The sequence below is a fragment of the Amyelois transitella genome, chromosome Z (genome assembly GCF_032362555.1).
Source record: "Amyelois transitella isolate CPQ chromosome Z, ilAmyTran1.1, whole genome shotgun sequence".
In the NCBI taxonomy this organism is placed as follows: domain Eukaryota; kingdom Metazoa; phylum Arthropoda; class Insecta; order Lepidoptera; family Pyralidae; genus Amyelois; species Amyelois transitella.
Window position 1 is genome coordinate 1,073,819 of NC_083535.1, and position 22,797 is coordinate 1,096,615.

At 36.6% G+C, this 22,797-nt stretch overlaps 2 protein-coding genes across 2 annotated transcripts; one reads left to right on the forward strand and one right to left on the reverse strand.

Moving 5' to 3' along the window:
- Positions 1–1,014: 1,014 nt before the first annotated feature.
- On the reverse strand, positions 1,015–22,763 carry LOC106130528 (TBC1 domain family member 13). Its single transcript, XM_060953672.1, has 9 exons — positions 22,627–22,763; positions 22,021–22,094; positions 19,473–19,598; positions 18,724–18,902; positions 17,872–17,970; positions 14,993–15,203; positions 5,534–5,735; positions 4,102–4,224; positions 1,015–3,637 (listed from the first exon to the last, which is right to left on the reverse strand). Exons 1-9 carry the CDS (start codon positions 22,644–22,646, stop codon positions 3,511–3,513), a joined length of 1,161 nt encoding a protein of 386 aa, XP_060809655.1. The 5' UTR covers positions 22,647–22,763; the 3' UTR covers positions 1,015–3,510.
- On the forward strand, positions 10,865–12,882 carry LOC132903952 (general transcription factor II-I repeat domain-containing protein 2-like). The gene is made up of 2 exons (XM_060953671.1): positions 10,865–11,294; positions 11,682–12,882. The coding sequence occupies exons 1-2, from the start codon at positions 10,952–10,954 to the stop codon at positions 12,830–12,832; spliced, it is 1,494 nt and encodes a 497-aa protein (XP_060809654.1). The 5' UTR covers positions 10,865–10,951; the 3' UTR covers positions 12,833–12,882.
- Positions 22,764–22,797: the final 34 nt, after the last annotated feature.

The following is a 22,797-nucleotide window of genomic DNA, read 5'->3' on the forward strand; positions in this document are numbered from 1 at the left end:
TATGGTTCTATATTTTCATTCATGGGTGACTAAACATCATATATTTCAATTCATCACGACGTACATTATAAAATTATTAATTTAAGTAAATGTTGCATTATATATTGTACTCTTATTTCCATTGTGTTACAATTTAGCTATGTGTAATACAAATTTATATGACATATTTGTATAAAATATTTACTTTCTTATTATTGTCAATCAATGAATATGTACAAATCAATGACATTGTAATTATTTATATTAAATCTTTAAAGGCGATGAAATGCGTTTTATGTTTAGATATAGTCTCTCTGGGGAAGCCCGGGGTCCGTATATCTGATCCAATTTGTTCTCCTGTCGTTGAAATTTCAGAAAATCCTCGCTACTTTATCCTTCATGTTCCTTGAACCTCCATACATACATATAGTCACATCTATATCCCTTACGGGGTAGACAGAGCCAATAGTCCAGAAAAGACTGAATGGCCACGTTCAGCTGCTCGGCTTAATGATGGAATTGAGATCCAAATAGTGACGCAATTTTATAAGCCTATCCCTTAGTCGCCTTTTACGACATCCATGGGAAAGAGATGGAGTGGTCTTATTCTTTTTTGTTTTGTATTTGTGCCGGGAACCACACGGTCCTCCGCCAAGTTCTCCAAAAACTGGGCGTGTGAAATACACATGACTTCATGCGCCCAGTAAAATCGAGGTAAACGAATTTTTACATTATCTTGTTCACAATACGCAGCAGTAGTACAGCCCTCGTAACATGGTATGTGCGACGTTCTTATCGCGCGAAAAACTAGCGCTGTTTCGCTCTTCATCATGACGTGGAAACGGGACAGCGATATATTTTCGGGCGTCAAAAACGGCGTCGCGCGTGCCATAATACGGGGTCTGACCTCGAAACGTGGCGGAGGGTGTAATTCAACACACTAGCATGAGAGACGGAGGTGATACTGTTTTTCTAAAAGTTGGGGTAAATAACAAAACAACAATTACAAAATTACACATATATTTCCATAAAATATAACAATAATCATAAAAATAAAAAAAAAATTATCTACATGGTAAACTAAATGTACATTGACAAGGTACATTCATCAAACATTTGAAGACATCGATTGGAATTTAATACAGAAAATTATTTGTTTACGGTCGAATATAATTTTCCATTCCGTTTAACCAAATGGAAAGCGACACACTATTTTACAATTTGGGAAATTTTGACTGACATAGAAAACACATTTATAATAGTTTCTCTAAAAATATTCAATCATGTCAAGTGAACATATCTAAAATGTATTGGTTCAGAATGAAGTCAAAATGAGCCCTCCCAGCGGGCTAGAATGACACGCGCTGCGTAGGCGCTGCGATGGACTATCGCCGTTTCGCTTCTAATTATGACGTGAAACGAGACAGCAATAGTTTATCCGTCGCGCTCGTCATACTAGCCCGCTGGATTTATAGACAAGGCTATAGCAAAATTATGTACTAATTTTCACACTATATTTGTCTATTCTGCGTAGGATGTGCTCTTTATTTTGTAGACCCACAGTCTTAAAGTTAACTTTAGGCCGTTATTATTTTACCAATAAGGCATGTGGAAAAGATGGGTAACGTCGTGGTATTCTATAAGTGTAACTTATTACTAAAAATTTACGAATAGTTTACTAAGATATTAATGTTTAATGGCGAGTCCGTCTATTACAAATTGAATTAATATAAAAATAGACCGTGAGCCATAGATACTTTCCTCTGACCTCCATGACCCTGTTGACAGAGGAACCCAACCAATATTGTATTGGACTGAAGTTATCTGAATGTGCTGTCCTCACGATGTTTTTTCTTACAGTAAGACCATTTGTTATCATCCAAAAAAATAATGACGTAGGTAAATAAACGAATATATTCGTTAATTGATTCCAAATTAAATATTATCGAGTAATACATTATTAAAAAAAACTGTGTTATGAAAAAAATAAATGATATGGCCGCTAATTATATTAACATCAACTTAAAAAATAAAATATTCGAAAATTGGATTGTCATGTAAAACTACCTACTATGTTTTGATGAAATTTCTTTAAGACAAAAACTTAATAAATGTCTAAAAGTATGTAAAAATAAGTAAAGGATCTATAACAACAGTACTAGCAAACTGTCACGGCTTCGCCTGCGGTAGATACATAGGCTTATAACACCCGCAGATAAAGTACCTTTTTAACGTTGAAATGATTCTCATAATCGGTTCAGTAGCTCGGTTTAACACCAATAAGGTTTAAACCTTAATCAATAAAAATAACAAACTTTACATCTATAACATTACTAGGTAGGTATAATAAAGGTTAGAAAATTCTGATTTTTACATTTAGATATAGTATACAAGTCGAATTTATTACATATACATACATTACAAATTGTTAATTGATATTTGTATATCGGGAGAAAGTTTCATAACAATTTTGCAAGAGTAGAGTACATATTAATTTTAACTATTTATTTTATAATTCTTTAGAGAAAAATAATAGAGAAAAGAGATGAATGGAGTAAGCTCCAATTAATTCCACCGACAAGAGTTAGCTCTTAAATTTAAAAAGAAGAGTACATAATATATTGTGATGCTATACCCACACATTTTATAAAGATTAAGGTCACATTTAGGATTCTATAAACATTTAAAAAATGTTACAAAAACATTACAGGAAGATCATTTAAAACGTTAATATTCTACGGTAAATGATTCACATCGGTTTTAATATTTTAAATAGAGAACGCCTGCGCGTAAACAAAATATCGTGTTTATTCCCGTTCCCGCGGGAATGTTGGGAAATCCTCTTTTAGTGCGTCTTATATGGAACTTCATATGTTAACGAAAGAGTATTATATATTATGTATAAATATAAAGTTCCGTCAACCGATTCGACTCGATGTGTTTCAAAAACTCTCTATATTCAAGTCCGATGTGACTCATTTACTGAATATTGCACAATTATACGAATTAGACAGTTACATATGTCAATAAATGCTTACAAATACATTAAGTCGTGTATAATAAGGTCCACACAAATATCTGGTTCAGTAATAGATACTAAGCTTTACTTCAATAATTTTTTTAAAATATAATTCAAAATATACTTAAAAAATAAATGAAAATACCGCGCTTACAAATCAAGCATGCAACAAAACGTAAGTGAAATTAAAAAATAACGACTTTTGTCTTTGCATACCTTGTCAGGTAATACATTTAATTTATTTCCTATCTATCTATATATAATATAATATAGATAGATAGGAAATAAATTAGGAAATATTGTTAACACAACATAAAAAGTAAAAGCTTATGTTATATGTCCTTATAACATATCAATTTTGTATGGAAATTATATTTTAACCAAAAAAAAAAATTCTTTACGTCATTATGACAATCTGTACCAAAAAATTTCATTGGTTTGACATATTTATCGGTCACATATTAAACCTTTTATACAAAAATTGTACAAACTCGGCGGTAGGTATTGTTATTTTACCTGTCTCTGCCTGATATTTTGACAGCTTTGTTCAATATTAAGGATACGTCCATCGGCGGGAAGTTTTGTAGTAACTTGACGTTTGATGCGAAATCACCGCTAAGTAGGTTATCTCTCACCAATCTGCAAAATGAAATAAACATACATACATACGTATGGTCACGTCTATATCCCTTGTGGGGTAGAGCCGATAGTCTTGAAACGACCGATCGGCCACGTTCAGCTATTTGGCTTAATGATAGAATTGAGATTCAAATAGTGGCAGGTTGCTAGCCTATCGCCAAAAAAATGAATCCCAAGTGTGTTAGCCTATCCTTTAGTCGCCTTTTACGACATCCAAGAGCGAGAGATGGAGTGGTCCTATTCTTTTTTCTATTGGTGCCGGGGACCACACGGCACTCACAATGGCGAACTGTACAATTTATAAATTAGATTTTAGTTTGTAATTATCTTTTCTCTCTCTCTTTTTTTATAAGTAGTTTTAGCTTCAGTTTTAATTTGAGTTCATTAATTACCTACCTATTATTTGTTAACACGAAACAAACTTGGAGCTCGAACAAAAAAAAAATTATAATATTAAAACTTACAATATCATGGCACAACAAATATAGATGAGGAAGTCGAATCTCTGCGGGTCTGCGAACAGGGAGTCCCAGATTCGTTCCACGTCGGGCAAAGAGAACTCTTGCGACAGAAGCAATGTCAGCCACCTGTCAAAAAAAAAGAAACATACTTTTATACGTCACGTTTGAATAGAATAGATTTATTTTCAAAATTGGATACAAGGTAACACTTATTGACGTCACATCACGGGGTAGACAGAGCCAACAGTCTCGATAAGACTTATAGGCCACGTCCTAATGATAGAATTGAGATTCAAATAGTGACAGGTTGCTAGCCCATCGCCTAAAAAAAGAATCCCAAGTTTAAAAGCCTATACCTTGGTCGCCTTTTACGACATCCACGAGAAAGAGATGGAGTGGTCCTATACTTTTTTTTTGTATTGGTGCCGGGAACCACACGGCAATGTTCGTGACCGAAAATAAAAGGCCCACTTCTGATGACAAACTCACTCTTGATATAGTCATTCAGGTATCAAGAGCATAACAATGGAAACTTCTCTAGTGCCGTGTGGTTCCTGGCACCAATACAAAAAAGAATAGGACCACTCCATCTCTTTCCCATGGATGTCGTAAAAGGCGACCAAGGGATAACCTCACAAACTTGGGACTCTTTTTTAGGCGATGGGCTAGCAACCTATCACATATTTCAAATCTCAATTCTATCATTAAGCCAAACAGCTGAACGTGGCCATACAGTCTTTTCAACACTGCTGGCTCTGTCTACCCCGCAAGGGTTGTAGACGTGACCATATCTCTCCACCTCACAAAGTCCTAACTCTCACCTGAAGCTGTAGTACTGCGGCCTCAACTCCTGTGTGTCTTCAACACTGCTGGCTCCGTCTACCCCGCAAGGGATATAGACGTGACCATATGTATGTATGTGTATCTCCACCTCACAAACTCCACTCTCACCTGAAGCTGTAGTACTGCGGCCTCAACTCCTGCGTCTCCATCCGCCCCCATACTCCGGCGTCGTTCCGTTTCACGCAGTCGCTCAGCTTGACCATCATGTAGTTGATGCCGCTCTCTGTCTACCCCGCAAGGGATGTGGACGTGACCACATCTCCACCTCACCTGAAGCTGTAGTACTGCGGCCTCAACTCCTGCGCCTCCATCCGCCCCCATACTGCGGCGTCGTTCCGTTTCACGCAGTCGCTCAGCTTGCCCATCATGTAGTTGATACCGCTCTCTGTCTACCCCGCAAGGGATGTGGACGTGACCACATCTCCACCTCACCTGAAGCTGTAGTACTGCGGCCTCAACTCCTGCGTCTCCATCCGCCCCCATACTCCGGCGTCGTTCCGTTTCACGCAGTCGCTCAGCTTGACCATCATGTAGTTGATGCCGCTCTGTCTACCCCGCAAGGGATGTGGACGTGACCACATCTCCACCTCACCTGAAGCTGTAGTACTGCGGCCTCAACTCCTGCGCCTCCATCCGCCCCCATACTGCGGCGTCGTTCCGTTTCACGCAGTCGCTCAGCTTGACCATCATGTAGTTGATGCCGCTCTCCGTCTCGTCCAGGGTTCTGATGAAGAAGTCCCTTATTTCCGCCATCAGGTTCGTGAAGCAGAAGAAACAGTCGGCCTCGGCGTGCTCTGGATAGAGGAAATTAGTTAGTAGCTGAATTAATATTGTCCAAGATAATAAGTTATAATTATAAGTTCCTCTGTTACTAACACTATGGGCTATGCCTGCAATAAATGATTTTTATTTTTATTTATTTATTTAAGAACTAAAAACTTAACTCATAAATTGTTATTGTTGATTGTTTAGAGATTGATGTTCCTTTTTTTTATTGTATTAGTGTTTTGTCTTTTGTATCTGTGAGGACCTATAATTGACCATTTGTTTTACATATGTGACGCTATTTTTTGAAAACGGTTGTTGGTCTACCAAATAAATAAATAAGATCTTTTGACCCAAGGAAAGGTGAAATTGGGGCAAGCGCCTATAGTATAAAGCATACATATAACCACGTCTATATCCCTTGCGGGGTAGACAGAGTTAACAGTCTTTAAAAGACTGATAGGCCGGCCAAGTTCAGCTGTTTGGCTTAATGATATAATAGGGATTCTATAATTACTAATTAAAAGAATTATTTTTATTACGAACACGCAGCGTTTATTCAGCCAGAGAAAACAGAGAGAGATATAGACAATACAGAGTTGGGATCATAGACATTTAACATCTTATAGTTTTAATTATTATCTTAGTACCTAATATTACCACATTGCCACTGAGTAGCGCTAGTTTGTATGTGACATAAAAATATTTCATATTATTTCGATACCAATGACTAACACCCCCACTATATCGAAATAACAAAAAACAACAACAATGTTTACATTAATTATTTTCTATCTATACCCAAGTATTTCATAAATTGGTAATGCTTTGCCCCAGACAAACCCTTAGTTAATAAATCAGCAGGCATTTGAGAGGTCCGAACATATTTAGTTTCAATTATTCCTTTTTCAATAACTTCACAAATAAAATTATATCTCACATCTATATGTTTGGATCTCTTGTGTGACTGATGACTGTTAGCGAGCTTCAACGCACTCTGGCTATCGTTAAATATAATTAATCTTTTACAAGAACCAAGTATTTCTTGTTCAATATTTCGCAAATATATGGCTTCACGACATGCTTCCGATAAAGCCATGTATTCTGCTTCACAGCTACTCAAAGCCACTGTGCGTTGTTTCCTGCTCTCCCATGAAACAGGAGAACCACACTTCATAAAACAGTATCCGGTATATGAACGCCTATCAATAGCGTCACTCGCCCAATCAGCGTCTACATAACCTATCAAGTCTGGTGTTTCCTGGGAGTACCTTAAACAATAGTCTTTAGTCTTATACAAGTATCTCAAAATTCTTTTAGCATAATTAAAGTGAACATGCGTATAAGACCTATTAAATTGAGACAAATAACTGACAGAGTATGCTATGTCTGGTCTAGTTAACACTGCTAAGTACATTAAACTGCCTATTAACCTTTGATAAGGTATGTTATCTTCACAAACATTGGATTTTTCAAGATTTAATTTACATTCAATAGGTGTAACAGCTGTACTACATTCAGACATATTAAACTTTTGCATCAATTGTTCAATATAATTCTCCTGATCAAGAGTTACTACATTAGACTTTCTATTAACATTAACTCTCATTCCTAGGTATTGTTTAACTTGACCAAGATTTTTAATTTTAAATTTATTACTTAAAGCTTTTATTAAACTATCAGTCTCAGAATTATCATTTGAAAATATTAGAAAATCATCAACATAGATCCCAACAATTACCTTTTTATCATTGTTACAATTTCTCATAAATACACAAGGTTCTATTTTACTTTTAGTATAACCTAAATTACATAAAGTTTCCTTTACTCTATCATACCAGGCTAGCGAAGCCTGTTTTACTGCCTTTTTTAATTTAAGGACCTTATTACAATTTACAATAGGAAAACATTCTGGTAATTGCATAAATATATCCTCTTTTAGATGACCATTCAGAAACGCTGTGGTGACATCTAAATGAGTTATATCCATATTTAACTGTACACTTAATGCAAACAGATAGCGTAAAGTTGAATGTCTTATAACAGGGGAAAATGTGTCCTGATAGTCAACACCAGGTCTTTGTGTGAATCCCTTAGCAACTAAGCGTGCACGATATCTCACTTTATTGTCACAATATTTCTTTTTAAGAACCCACTTGCACTTTACCACTGCACCTGAATCTGGAGTGTCTACCAACTCCCAGGCATCATTTTCACTAAAACAATCCAGCTCTTCCCTAATAGCACTTAACCACTGTTCCTTCTCTGGTCCTGCCAACGCTTCCTGCACAGTTAGATCACTAGCATCATCCAACGCCTCCACACCTACATCAGTACACATGTTAGAGTAGCCATACCTCTCAGGTTTCTTTCTAATCCTGTCATTCCTTTTCTGCTCTGAATTACCCAATTCAGTTGACTCTGCATCTTCATACTCGCTTGGGATGTATGTCACATCAGAGTTATCTACATAACTCTCAATCATAGTGTCCTCTGCTTCTTCTGAAAATGAGTCCCCCACTGAATCTAAGCTCTCTTCATTGGACTCTTTGCTTTCCATTATAGGTATAGATACTTCAGGTTTCACATCTTCCATTATCATAACATCTCTGCTGGTACTGACTTTCTTGGTGATAGGATTGTAAACTCGATACCCTTTTATGTCCTCTGGATAGCCCACAAGTATCTGCTCCTCTGACTTCTTGTCCCATTTTTGGGGTTTTTCCTTTGCCACATGCACCATGACACGGCTGCCAAAAATGCGCAAATGACTTATATCGGGCTTACATCCTGTCCAAACTTCATAAGGCGTCTTGTCATTCAATGCTGGAAGGACAGTACGGTTATGCAAATAAACTGCTGTATTACATGCTTCAGCCCAAAACTCCTTGCCCATCTTGGCATCAAATAGTAAACACTTAGCCTTTTCTACTATTGTACGGTTAAAACGTTCTGCAAGGCCATTTTGTTCGGGCGTGTAGGGATTTGATTTTTGATGTAAAATGCCATTCTTTCTCAAATAATCATCAAAGCTTCGATTACAAAATTCCTTTCCATTATCGCTGCGAAGTATTTTAATTTTTCTATTCAACTGGTTCTCCACTTTGGCTTTATATTCTTGGAAATGTTGAAATGCTTCACTTTTCTGTTTCATAAAATATATACAAGTCATCCGACTGTAGTCATCGATGAACAGAATGAAGTACCGTGATCCACCAATCGAAACATGTTCCATTGGACCACAAACATCACTGTGAATTAAGCCCAACAATTCACCGCTTCTTGAACCACTGTTTCCAAAAGGTAGGCGTGACTGCTTGCCTTCACAGCATACTACACAGGATAGTTGAGAAATGTCACTTTTCTTATCAACTTCCATGCCACTTACTGCACTAGGCATTTTGTTTAAATACATACTGTTTACATGGCCTAATCTGCGATGCCATGTATCCACAGATGTCACAGCTGCTGCCAGTAAACTCACAGGTGAATTCAGTTTGTATACACCATTTATAAGGGATGCTTTGGCCACCAAATTATCATTTCTGTTGTAAATACTGCAACCACTCGTAGTAAACAATACTCGATTACCATTTTTGACCAACTGACTGACGGATAATAAGTTTGTGGTTATCTTTGGAACACACAACACTCCTTCGACAATCACGTCATATTCACTGTCATCAGTCACCGTAGCAATTTGCACATCTCCCGAACACTTCACGGTTAACTTCTCCTCATTCGCAACAACAATTTCTTTAATGGTATGCTCGGTCGACACATTATTTATCCAGTGTTCATTAGCGGTTAAATGGGCGCTCGCCCCCGAGTCAATATACCAATCATTTTTCGAAAAACTGCCGTTCAGGAATACCGCATTGAAAGCATTAGTTTGTTTACGTTCGGTTGATTTAGTATTTGAGGAATCTTTATCAAAATTCGTGCATTGATTGCGATAGTGCCCGGTTTGTTTACATCTATAGCATCGAATAACCCTTTTTGACTTTGACATTGACAGTTGTCCATTATCTTTGGTTCCCGCGTTTCCCGCGCTTTGACTGTTGCTGACAAACTTGTTTTTTCTAAAACTTGCAAATGCTCCGCTGGTGTCGCCACTGTTCTCTTCCAAATTAGGGATGTGACATTGCTGATAAAAAATCGATTTTTATATAATCGATTTATTTTTTAAGTATGAAAAATCGATTAACATATAATCGATTTTTCTTAAGAAAATAATCGATTTTATTATATTGATAGATTTTTCCTAATTTTTCAATTTATGTCAAAATAAACGCCATATAAATTATATCAATAGATTTATTCATTAAAAATAAACAATAGAAACAGTAAGTTCTTATATAATCAACACAAACTAAAGTTTTTAACAATCAAGTTTGAAAAATGAAGTTTCAGCAACGAATAATGAATAAAATATCAACCGAATGTCGGTAAAATACTGTTCATCGACTAATTCCATCTAGAGAATGTTTGATTAAATAAATAAATAAATATAAATGTATACGAGACAAATTACACAGATTGAGTTTGCCTCGAAGTAAGTTCGAGACTTGTGTTACGAGATGCTAACTCAACGATACTATAATTTTTTAACCCTTCTTTGCATGATGATGGAAATTTCAATCATAACATTTAGTGAAGAAAAAAAGGTACTCAAAAACTGTAAACTTTAAATTTGTTGTTGCTGGCAACTTTATAAATGACTATTGCGTACAACAAAACCCTAGTACCAGTCTACTAGAAGATGAATTACAATAAATAAAAAGAAAGATCACTTCGGTGTAAATTTCCCAAATGTAAAGGCTATTCCACAATTTCGTGTAATCAATGTGGAGTTCATTTGTGCTTGAATAAAAATAATAGTTGTTTTTTAAATTATCATTTAGAACAGCTATACTCAACCTGCGGCCCACGGGCCGCATGCGGCCCGCCGGGCCTTTTTGATTGGCCCACTTGAAGTTTCTATGCTCCATTCTATTTTAAATTTCGCGCCTATCAGAGAACGAGTGATTCGGAACAAAAATTGAACGTAGCCTATTATTGTAGTCTATGGTTGCGCGAGTGAACGCAGGCCGGGAATCCCCTACGAACCTAAGTGTTTTGTTTGCCAGTCGGTCGTAACTTGTTTTGAGTTTGAGTTTTTACATGTCTTTCACATATCTAATCTCTCTTAATAATTGCAAGTGTTTTATGTAGAAAGTGCAACTGTTGTTGCATTTTCTACATAATGTCAGGAGTGTCATCAAAGTATAAAAGAAAAATAACAAGTGAAAATAGATTGTTTCAAGATGAGTGGGAAACAGATTATTTTGTTGTACCGAACAAAAACAATGCAGCTACTTGTTTGATATGTCGTGACAGTATTATATTGAAGAAATACAATATTTCGCGTCATTTTACCACAAAACATAAATCTTTCGACGAAACGTTTTCACCTGGGTCGGCTTTGAGAAATGAGAAATTGATTTTTTTAAAGAAGTCCTTGTATCAAGAACAAAAGTCAATGACCGTGGCAATATCACAGGACTCAGCGGTAACCAAGGCGTCATATGAAATTTGTTACATTCTTGGTAAGCATATGAAACCATTTACCGACGCAGAAATCATAAAGGAATGCTTTGTTAGTACTGCTGATATACTTTTTGATAAATACAGTAACAAGAAACAAATACTTTCTGATATAAAAAAACTACAGCTTTCGGATTCAACCTGTGTGAGGCGAATCGAAGACATTTCTAAATTTATTGGTGATGAGATATTAGACAACCTAATAAAGTGCAAGTTTTTTAGTTTGGCATTCGATTCCAGCACCGACATTTCATCAACATCGCAATGCTCGGTGTTTGTTAGATATTGTTCAGATAACAATTTAATTCATGAAAATTTTTTGAAACTCCTGCCAATGAAAGGTCAAACGCGAGGCACAGATTACCTTGATACTATTTGTAATTTTTTAGAACAAAATGAAATTGACATACAAAAAACCGTGTGTGTATGTACAGATGGTTGTCCTTCGATGACTGGATTCGAAAATGGATTTATTTCGTTATTTAAGAAAAAATACAATTTGTCCAATTTAATAACATTTCACTGCATTATACATCAAGAAAACTTGGCGGCGCGTGCTGCAAATCCAGAGTTAGAAGCTGTAATGAAGACCGTTATAAATATTGTCAATTTTATACGAGCAAGAGAATTGAACCACAGAAGATTTAAAAGCCTTCTACAAGAACTGGGAAGTGAGCATAATGACGTAATTTTACATACCTCGGTGCGATGGCTTAGTAGAGGTAAAGTTTTGGAAAGGTTTTTCTCATTACGCAATGAAATAATACTGTTTTTAGACCAAAATAATAAAGTGTACCCTGAATCACAAAATGATGGATGGTGGTGTCTTTTAGCTTTTCTATGCGATATTACGGAAAAACTGAACAATCTCAATCGGAACTTACAAGGTGAAGATAACATAGTTTCTAATATGGCAAATAAAGTGTTTGCATTTGAGGAAAAGCTAAGTATTTATCACACAGAAATCCAGAACAAACAGCTGCACAATTTTCCAACTGTTATTAAAACTACAGAAGATGGTATCAACATTTCGGAAAAAAACTGCACTATAATTTCAAATTTTATAACTGCTCTAATAAACGAATTTCAAAAAAGGTTCCAAGATCTAAGAAAAATAAAAAAATGTTTGTTGCTTATAGAAAATCCATGGCACTTAGAAACAACTACCATCACAGAGTTGGCTTCAGTTTTAAGTTGTAATTACGCGGAATTGTTCGATGAATTTATTGATTTTAAAAACGACACCAATCTAGAAGTCGTGTTTAAAGAAAAAAGGGAGAACAGAGAATATGTCGAGTTTTGGAGCATTGTTCCCCAAAAATATAAAAACGTACAAAGATGTGCTCATATCTTACTAACATTCTTTGGGTCTACGTATGTGTGCGAATCTTCTTTTTCTAAAATGAAATATACAAAGAATGTATACAGAAATAAACTCACAGATTCTCACCTGGATGATGTAATAAGAGTAGCATGTAGCAAGAAGCCAGATCTTGATAAAATTGTGAAAAAGTGTTCACAGTATCAAATATCGCATTAAAATATAGTGTTTTCAATTTTCTTCTCATCAATAAAGTAAATATATCGTTACCTTTGATTTATATTTTATTTATGACCTAATAATTTCTCGCTTGCGGCCCGGGATCCCATGACCGAAACGTTTTTTGGCCCTAGTAAAAAAAAGGTTGAGTATGGCTGATTTAGAATAAAGGAGAATAAGTAAACAATATCTTTTGACTTATTTAGTACTGAGGTATATATGTAACAATGCATAATGATGTAAATTTTCATCACTGTTTTTTAAAGAATTCAAATTCTTATTTATACTAGGATTTTTTTAAATATTTTTCCTTTAATCACGAGCATTAATTACATCAACCTGTATTTTTTTTTTAGAAATAGGAAAAATCATGCAATGAAGGGTTAATAAATACTTATATAGATAAACATCCAAGACCCAAGCCAATCAGAAAAAGTTCTTTTCACATCATGCCCTGACCGGGATTCGAACCCGGGACCTCAGGTGTCACAGACAAGCGTACTACCGCTGCGCCACAGAGGCCGTCTATAAAGTAAATTAATCATCTAAACTGTTTTAAGAGCACAGAAAGAATGCAAAGATGGCGTTAATGTAATATTATGGAGCTATGATAGTATTCTTTGGCAGTTCGCGTTCCGGGCTCCAAGCCAGAAGACAAAAACGTAATTTCGGAGTGCATTTATTGTATGATTCTAAAAATCGATTTTTAATCGATTATTAATTTTAAAAAAATCACGTGATAAAATCGATTTTTACTTTAAAAAAAATCGATTTTATATCGATTTTTTCCATAATCGATTTTTTTTTCACATTCCTATTCCAAATCCATCAACTTAGATTTAATGGCGTCGGTAGTAATGGCGATACCGGAATGCTCAATTGCCATTATCATCGGCGCATATTTCTCAGTCAAACCAGCTAACAATAAACAGCCAATCCACTCATCACTGATTTGAAACCCGGTTCCACTCAATTTCTGTCCCGTTTCCACTAATTGTGTCACATAACTTGTCATAGAACTGCAACTTTCGAGTCGAATGGAGATGAGGTTTCGCAATAAACTTATGCGTCTGGTAAAGCCGGAGTCATCAAATAAGGCTTTTAGTTTGTTCCATAGCTCCAACGTCGTTCCGACATCTTTTATATGCACGTACAAACTCGAGTCGATTGTGAGAATTAATTTAGCTCTCGTCTTCGCGTCGTCAGCGGCTTCTGTAGTCTTTTCGGCAACAGGTTTTATACAATGCACCATGTTCTCCAAGATCAGAAAATTCTCCGCAGCGAAGCACCACTCTGTGTAATTTTCCCGCCCTTTTAGCTTCGGCACGTTCACCAAGTAATTGGTCGACATGATTTCATCAACTTATCACTCGCGATCTAATCTAAAAAACTGAGCAATACTGGAATTTACAACTTTCCCTAGCTAAATATTGGCTTATTTGGGCCAATAACCTATAATTACTAATTAAAAGAATTATTTTTATTACGAACACGCAGCGTTTATTCAGCCAGAGAAAACAGAGAGAGATATAGACAATACAGAGTTGGGATCATAGACATTTAACATCTTATAGTTTTAATTATTATCTTAGTACCTAATATTACCACATTGCCACTGAGTAGCGCTAGTTTGTATGTGACATAAAAATATTTCATATTATTTCGATACCAATGACTAACAGATTCAAATAGTGACAGGTTGCAAGCATACATACATATGGTCACGTCTTTAACCCTTACGGGGTAGACAGAGCCAACAGTCTTAAAAAGACTGATAGGCCAGCCACGTTCAGCTGTTTGGTTTAATGATATAATTGGGATTCAAATAGTGACAGGTTGCAAGCATACATACATACATATAATCAGGTCTATATCCTTTGCGGGGTAGATATAGCCAACAGTACTAAAAATACTGATAGGCCACGTTCAGCTTTTCGACTTAATGATAGAATTGAGATTCAAATAGTGACAGGTCGCTAGCCCATCGCCCAAAAAAAATGAATCCCAAGTATGTAAGCCTATCCCTTAGTCGCCTTTTACAACATCCATGGGAAAGCGATGGAGTGGCCCTATTGTTTTTTGTATCGGTGCCGGGAACCACACGGATTTAGATACAAAACATTGCACTATAGACGCTTCTATCATCAAACAGCAACTCACGTCTAAACTCCTTGTCAGCGTCGACCGCGAACGTGTGATATATTGGTCCTATGATCTCGTTCATGCCCTGAACGTAACTCTGTCCAGGGTTCAGCTTAGCGTAGAGGAACAGCATCCGTTCCACCACCTCCCAGTGGGCTTCGCAGCCCTCATTTAGGGGGGCGTAGTCACCGCTCGACAGGCTGTCGGTACGACGGATTTCGTTGCTCAACTGTTGGAGAGCATTTGTTAAATAATACATACATACAGGGGTAGACAGAGCCAACAGTGTTGGAAAGACTGAAAGGCCACGTTCAGCCATTTGGCATAATGATAGAATTGAGATTCAAATAGTGACAGGTTGCTAGCCCATCGCCAAAAAAAAAGAATCCCAAGTTTGTAAGCCTATCCCTTAGTCGCCTTTTACGACATCCATGGGAAAGAGATGGAGTGGTCCTATTCTTCATTTTATTGGTGCCGGGAACCACGCGGCACTTGTAAAATAATAAGTATTTATTTTAGGCTCTGATTACTTTCTCGCCTCTCTGGAGATAAGCCCGGTACCTATATACCATCCTGCTAATATTATAAATGCGAAAGTTTGTATGTCAGGATGTCAGTATGGATGTTTGTTACTCTTTCACGCAAAAGCTACTGAAACGATTACAATGAAATTTGGTGTGTAGGTAGCTGAAGACCCAGAATATTATAAATGCGAAAGTTTGTATGTCAGGATGTCAGTATGGATGTTTGTTACTCTTTCACGCAAAAGCTACTGAACCGATTACAATGAAATTTGGTGTGTAGGTAGCTGAAGACCCAGAATATTATAAATGCGAAAGTTTGTATGTCAGGATGTCAGTATGGATGTTTGTTACTCTTTCACGCAAAAGCTACTGAACCGATTACAATGAAATTTGGTGTGTAGGTAGCTGAAGACCCAGAATATTATAAATGCGAAAGTTTGTATGTCAGGATGTCAGTATGGATGTTTGTTACTCTTTCACGCAAAAGCTACTGAAACGATTACAATGAAATTTGGTGTGTAGGTAGCTGAAGACCCAGAATATTATAAATGCGAAAGTTTGTATGTCAGGATGTCAGTATGGATGTTTGTTACTCTTTCACGCAAAAGCTACTGAAACGATTACAATGAAATTTGGTGTGTAGGTAGCTGAAGACCCAGAATATTATAAATGCGAAAGTTTGTATGTCAGGATGTCAGTATGGATGTTTGTTACTCTTTCACGCAAAAGCTACTGAACCGATTACAATGAAATTTGGTGTGTAGGTAGCTGAAGACCCAGAATAACATGTAGGCTACTTTTTATCCCAAAGTTCCCGCAGGATTGATAGGCTTTCCACGCGGACGAAGTCGCGGGCGGCCTCTAGTTGACCATAATCCTGGATTGGGTAAGTCAGGCTTTTATTTATTTACTTATTTAAAGTTCATTGCAAAAAATACAAATGTATAGCACAATTGGCGGACTTAATGCTGGAAGCATTATCTTTACACAAATTCTTTTACACAAAGTGACTCATGTATGACCTCTGCAACTTTTTTATGGGCACCTAACCCATACATACAATTACGTCTTTATACCTAGCGGAGTCGACAAAGCTTACAGTCCCGAAAAGACTAATAAACCACGTTCAGCTGTTTGGCTTAATGATAGAATTGAGATTCAAATAGTGACAGGTTGCTAGCCCATCGCCTAAAAGAAGAATCCCAGGCTTATAAGCGTAGCCTTTAATCGCCTTTTACGACATCCATGGGAAAAATATGGAACCACACGGCACTAATAGAAACCTAACCTATTATATAATGGCATGTCAATTAAGTATGAGGTACATAACATTGTATAATTAGTTATTGCTATCAGCACCGCATGTCTGAATGTCAACGCACTGCACTCTTGCGCAGGCAAGTACTTATAGTATCCATATCTTATCATACCCATGGGCCATAGTTCATTATTGAGATTGTTGCAAAGGTGAATTATAACATAATAGCGATAATGATAATACTTATAAATTTACCTGGTAAGTACATTTTTAATTCAAAAATATTTTGACAGTTTTAGAGGTAGGTACATACATATGTACATACATATAATCACGTCTATATCCCTTGCGGGGAGGGCAGAGCCAACAGTCTTGAAAAGACTGATAGGCCACATTCAACTGTTTGGCTTTATGACAGAATTGAGATTCTAATAGTGACAAGTTGCTAGCCCATCGCATAAAAGCATAATCCCAAGTTTATAAGCCTATCCCTTAGTCGCTTTTTACGACATCCATGGGAACGAGATGGAGTAGTCCTATTCTTTTTTCTATTGGTGCCGGGAACCACACGGCACAATACATAAATAGGTACCATACATAAATAAGGACAAATCTCAACTAATATAAATGACAACTAATATGAATACAAAGTAAGTTTGTTCGTTTGTCACCTCTCCACAGGTTATCTACTTAATATAATTATATACAATTAAGAATCTGGAGAATAACACAAGTCTCGAACTTTCTTCGAGGCTAACTCAATCTGTGTAATCTGTCCCGTATGTATATATTTATTATATATTTTCATTTATATATATTTGTGCCGTGTGGTTCCCGGCACCAATAGAAAAAAAAAATAGGTCCACTCCATGTCGTTTCCATGGATGTCGTAAAAATCAACTAAGAGATATGCTTATAACTTGTGATTCTTCTTTAAGGCGATGGGCTAGCAACCTGTCACTATTTGAATCTCAATTCTATCGTTAAGCCTAACAGCTGAATGCGGCCTATCAGTCTTTTCAAGACTATTGGCTCTGTCTACCCCACAAGGGATATAGACGTGACGTATGTATGTATGTAACATTTATGAGAAATTTCATAACATAATAAGGTACCTTCGCTACGCCCAGACCTCTTCTCTCCAACGTAGAATATGAGAGCATTGATTGTTCAACTCTTTTATGCAGCCTTTTGACACCATTACTGTTAACAATCTGTAAACGAAATTATAAATATATAATTAATTTTTATTAAGTGCCGTGTGGTTCTCGGCACCAGTACAAAAAAGAATAGTACCACTCCATCTCTTTCCCATGGATGTCGTAAAAGGCGACTAAGGGATAGGCTTACAAACTTGGGATTCTGTTTTAGGCGATGAGCTAGCAACCTGTCACTATTTGAATCTCAATTCTATCGTTAAGCCAAATAGCTGAACGTGGCCATTCAGTCTTTTCAAGACTGTTGGCTCTGTCTACCCCGCAACGGATATAGACGTGAACATATGTATGTATTAATTTTTATTTTGTACTAGCTGTGCCCGCGACTTCGTCCGCGTGGAATAGTTGTTTTGGAGATCATTGAAGCTCTTAAGGATAAATAGTTTTCCCCGTTTTTTTCACATTTTCCATTATTTCTTCGCTCCTCATAGTTGCAGCGTGATGTTATATTATAGCCTAAAGCCTTCCTCGATAAATGAGACTATTCAACACAAAAATAATTTTTCAATTCGTACCAGTAGTTCCTGAGATTAGCGCGTTCCAACAAACAAACTAACTCTTCAGCTTTTTAATATACATATTTTATGCCAAACAGCTGAACGTGGCCTATCGGTGTCTTCAAGACAGTTAGGTAGTTAGTTAGTTTAGGCTCTGTCTACCCCGCAAGGGATATAGACGTGATTATATGTATGTATGTATACGGAATATCACCAGTACGCTGTTAACGAAACTCAATAATGAAGACTTTACCTCTGGACATGGGAACTCTGTAGCGGACTGGAAGAACGATATGTCTGGACAAAGTCTGCGGACATCTTTGTCTATTTGCAGTAGCACCTCGTTGTCTTTGAAGTAAGTGCTCCAGGAACTCTCCGGGCTTATGTTCAGGGGGTGGTCACTTGGCCCGCCGGGGGAGACGATTATTTCGTCTGGAAAAATGCGAAAACTGAAAAGGCTTGGCCCTGTCTACACCGCAAGGGATATAAACGCGACCATATGTGTGTATGTAAAAAATATGTGCCGTGTGGTTCCCGGCACCAATACATAAAAGAAACCACTCCATCTTTTTCCCATGGATGTCTTAAAAGGCGACTAAGGGATAGGCTTACAAACCTGGGATTCTTTTTTTAGGCGATGGGCTATCAACCTATCACTATTTGGATCTCAATTCCATCATTAAGCCAAGCAGCTGAACGTGGCTTTTCAGTCTTTTCGGGACTAATGGCTCTGTCTACCCCGTAAGGGATATAGACGTGACTATATGTATCTATGTATAGAAAATTTAATTAAAATTAACTCAAATTAAAACTAAAGCTCAAACTAGGTACTTATAAAAAAAGAAAGAAAAAAAAAGACGATTACAAACTAAAATTAAATTTACAAATTGTACAGTCCCTGCATGGTAGCATCATCATTCATGTGCCCAGAAGGCTGGCAGCATTGTCATTTAGAGAAAAAAAAAAAATTGCTAATTTAAATTTATCAAATTCTATACTCACTTATAAACTGTTTATAAAGCTGCCGTTTCTTAACTAGCGTTTCCTCCCTGGCTCTCTTCTCATTCGGCAGGTAGTGGAGCAGGATCTTCCACGTGAGGGACCGTAAGCCCTTTTCGTCCGGTATCCCTGTTGGGATCAGAACTAATATTATTTATTTTATATTTATTGTGCCGTGTTGTTCCCGGCACCAATACAAAAAAAAGAATAGGACCACTCCATCTCTTTCCCGTGGATGTCGTAAAAGGCGACTAAGGGATAGGCTTACAAACTTGAGATCCTTTTTTAGGCGATGGGCTAGCAACCTGTCACCAATTCAATCTCAATTCTATCGTTAAGCCAAATAGCTGAACGTGGCCATTCAGTCTTTTCAAGACTGTTGGCTCTGTCTACCCCGCAAGGGATATAGACGTGACCACATGTATGTATATTTATTACCGGAAATTATGGTTAATTTTCGCAGGAGTAATTAAGAACCATATTGTATAGGTAATTTAGAAATGGACCACTTTACATATATCTTTCCCATGGATGTCGTAGAAGGCGATTAAAGGAAATACTCCTCTTTATGTCATCTTGAGATTCTACTTATGAGCGATGCGTTAGTTAACCTATCACTATTTGAATCTCAAATTCATTATTAAGACTTATCGCTGAATGTGGCCTGCCTTTTATTTTATTCAAGACCATTGGCTCTGTCTACCCGGCAGGGGATATAGACGTGATTATATGTAGGTATGCATAGCGGTAATGGTGTTGTCATCTTGTGGTTTTCAGGGTTCAAATACCACGTAATATATAGACTTCCCGTGTTCTAAACTTTCATTCAACTTTAACTGGCGCATTGTAATAAGGCCTATCGCACATAACACGGAATTGACGCTAAACGCGCCGTGTGGAGACCCGGCATTTTAGAATAGGACCGCACTCCATTTCTTTCCCATGGATGTGGTGAAAGGGGACTAAGGTGTTAAGCGCAGATTCACCTAGTGGCAAGCCTAATCTGGTCTTCCGTGCAGAAAGTCAATTAAGGAATAACTTCGGATTAATTTTTTGGGGGTTTGTGACACACGGCTACAACGGGACTGCAGGTACAAGGTATTAAAAATAATTTTCTTCTGAAACAAATACTGTGATATGCATAGATTCCAATATAGGAGAACAGGTAATATAGATAGATAGATAAAACTTTATATTGCAGCATAAATGTAAAACATACAAAACAACATAAAACGTGTTTAAACATGTCACACAACAGTAATGAATATTACTTAAACTATTAACTTTTTGATGATCACCTAGTTTTGCTGGAGACTGATTGTGAAATAATAACTAGTTCAAACTAGTTTCCAATTCATTAAGACTAGAACAATTTGCATTTTCTCACAAGAAACTTGTGTTGAAACAATTAACATATATGTATAATAAAATTTAATAGTCTTTAGATTTGCATTTGAAAACAACTGGCTACGATGAATTTTGCATAAACTTCATAAATTCGCTGTATAAAATTAAATTGTTTTAAGGTGAGGATTTTCTTTCATATTATAATAAAAAAATCATAAGGTCCCATGTGGTTCCCGGCACCAAAACAAAAAGAATAGGACCAGTCCATCTGTTTCCCATGGGTGTCGTAAAAGGCTACTAAAGGATAGGCTAATAAACATGCGATTCTTCTTTTAGGCGATGGGCTAGCAACCTGTCACTATTTGAATCTCAATTCTATCATTAAGCCAAATAGCTGAACGTGGCCATTCAGTCTTTTCAAGACTGTTGGTTTTGCGTACCTCGCAGGTCATATACGTGACTATATGTATCTATATAGTAAATCATAAGGTAGGCATCAAGACAAATTATTTCTAGCATTTAAGACTGTAAAAGACAATCATTATTCTACTAGAGGCCTCCTGCGATCTCCTCCGCATGGTAACCCTATCAATCATGCGGGAATTCTGGGATAAAAAGTAGCCTATACGTTATTCTGGGTCTTCAGCTACCCACATACCAAATTTCATTGTAATCGGTTCAGTAGTTTTTGCGTGAAAGAGTAACAAACATCCATACATCCATACAAACTTTCGCCTTTATAATAGTAGTAGGATGTACTTCTTAACTCCTTTTTTGTGAGACAGTATTATTCATTTTTGAGTTTACTTTTACATGCAAAAGGAATTTTTTTGCAGATCTTACCATCAGGCTGCCGACTTAAAGCAGGTTTGCTGAAGGCACATAGTATTGTAGTTGTAATAGTGCCGTTCCATCGGAAACATATATATATTTCTTGCAGGGTAGACAGAGCCAACAGTGTTGAAAAGAATGATAGGCCACATTCAGCTATTTGGCTTAATGAAAGCACAGGTTGCAAAGTAGTTAGTGATAATCTATGTATACTATTGTTATTTCTTTTTGTTACCATGAAGAGCAAATGGTATGTATTTCAAAATAGAAGCATTACTCCAGGAGAAGTTTGTTTGCAATTAAAAATGAATTGCAAAGATAGCAAAATGAGTGACAATTCTTTATAATATAATAATACATACAAATAACTCACCATTGAAGGCCAGCTTCCTTAACTGATCCATATCAATTACATCTTGATCTAAGATTTCTTCAAATGCTTTTATTCTGAAACAAAAATAACTTTTACGACATCCATGGGAAAGACAGAGTGAAGAGAAAGACAGAGAGATAGAGTGGTTCTTTCTTAATCGCTGAAAACCACATACTGGTGTAATTTTTGTTTAACAAATATAAAGGAAAAAGGTTCCTTATCATTGGGATTTATCTAATATGGTGTTGGCTGGCCCAACACCTGTCTTTGAATCTTAATTCCATAATATAAGCTTATAGTAGCCATCTATTCTTGTATAATGGCTCTGTCGACCCTGTAAAGACGTGTTATGTGTCTGCCTGTTTCACCTATAGAAAGTTTGGTACACAAGTTTTATTTATGAAATTATAACCTTTACGGCGATAGGGGGCGTACATATTCTGTATGTGAGAAAGCTACAAACAAATGAAACCGAGTAAATTCATCCCAATTTTGATTAGAGACGCCCCGCTCGATTTTTTAACATTACTTAAATATATCTTGTACTCATAAATAAAAAACACAGGCTACAATAACACATTTGATTGTGGTACAAAGATACTTTACCTTGCTTTGTGCAGACTCATTTTTAAGATTAATAACACACCACAAACACTTTCTAATTTGTTTTTGTAAAATTAATTATTATTTATTTACGATACGACCTCCTATGATGTGACAAACAACTGACGTTTGTATCGTCGACGTCGTTAAAAAAAATATCCATTCATAGACAAA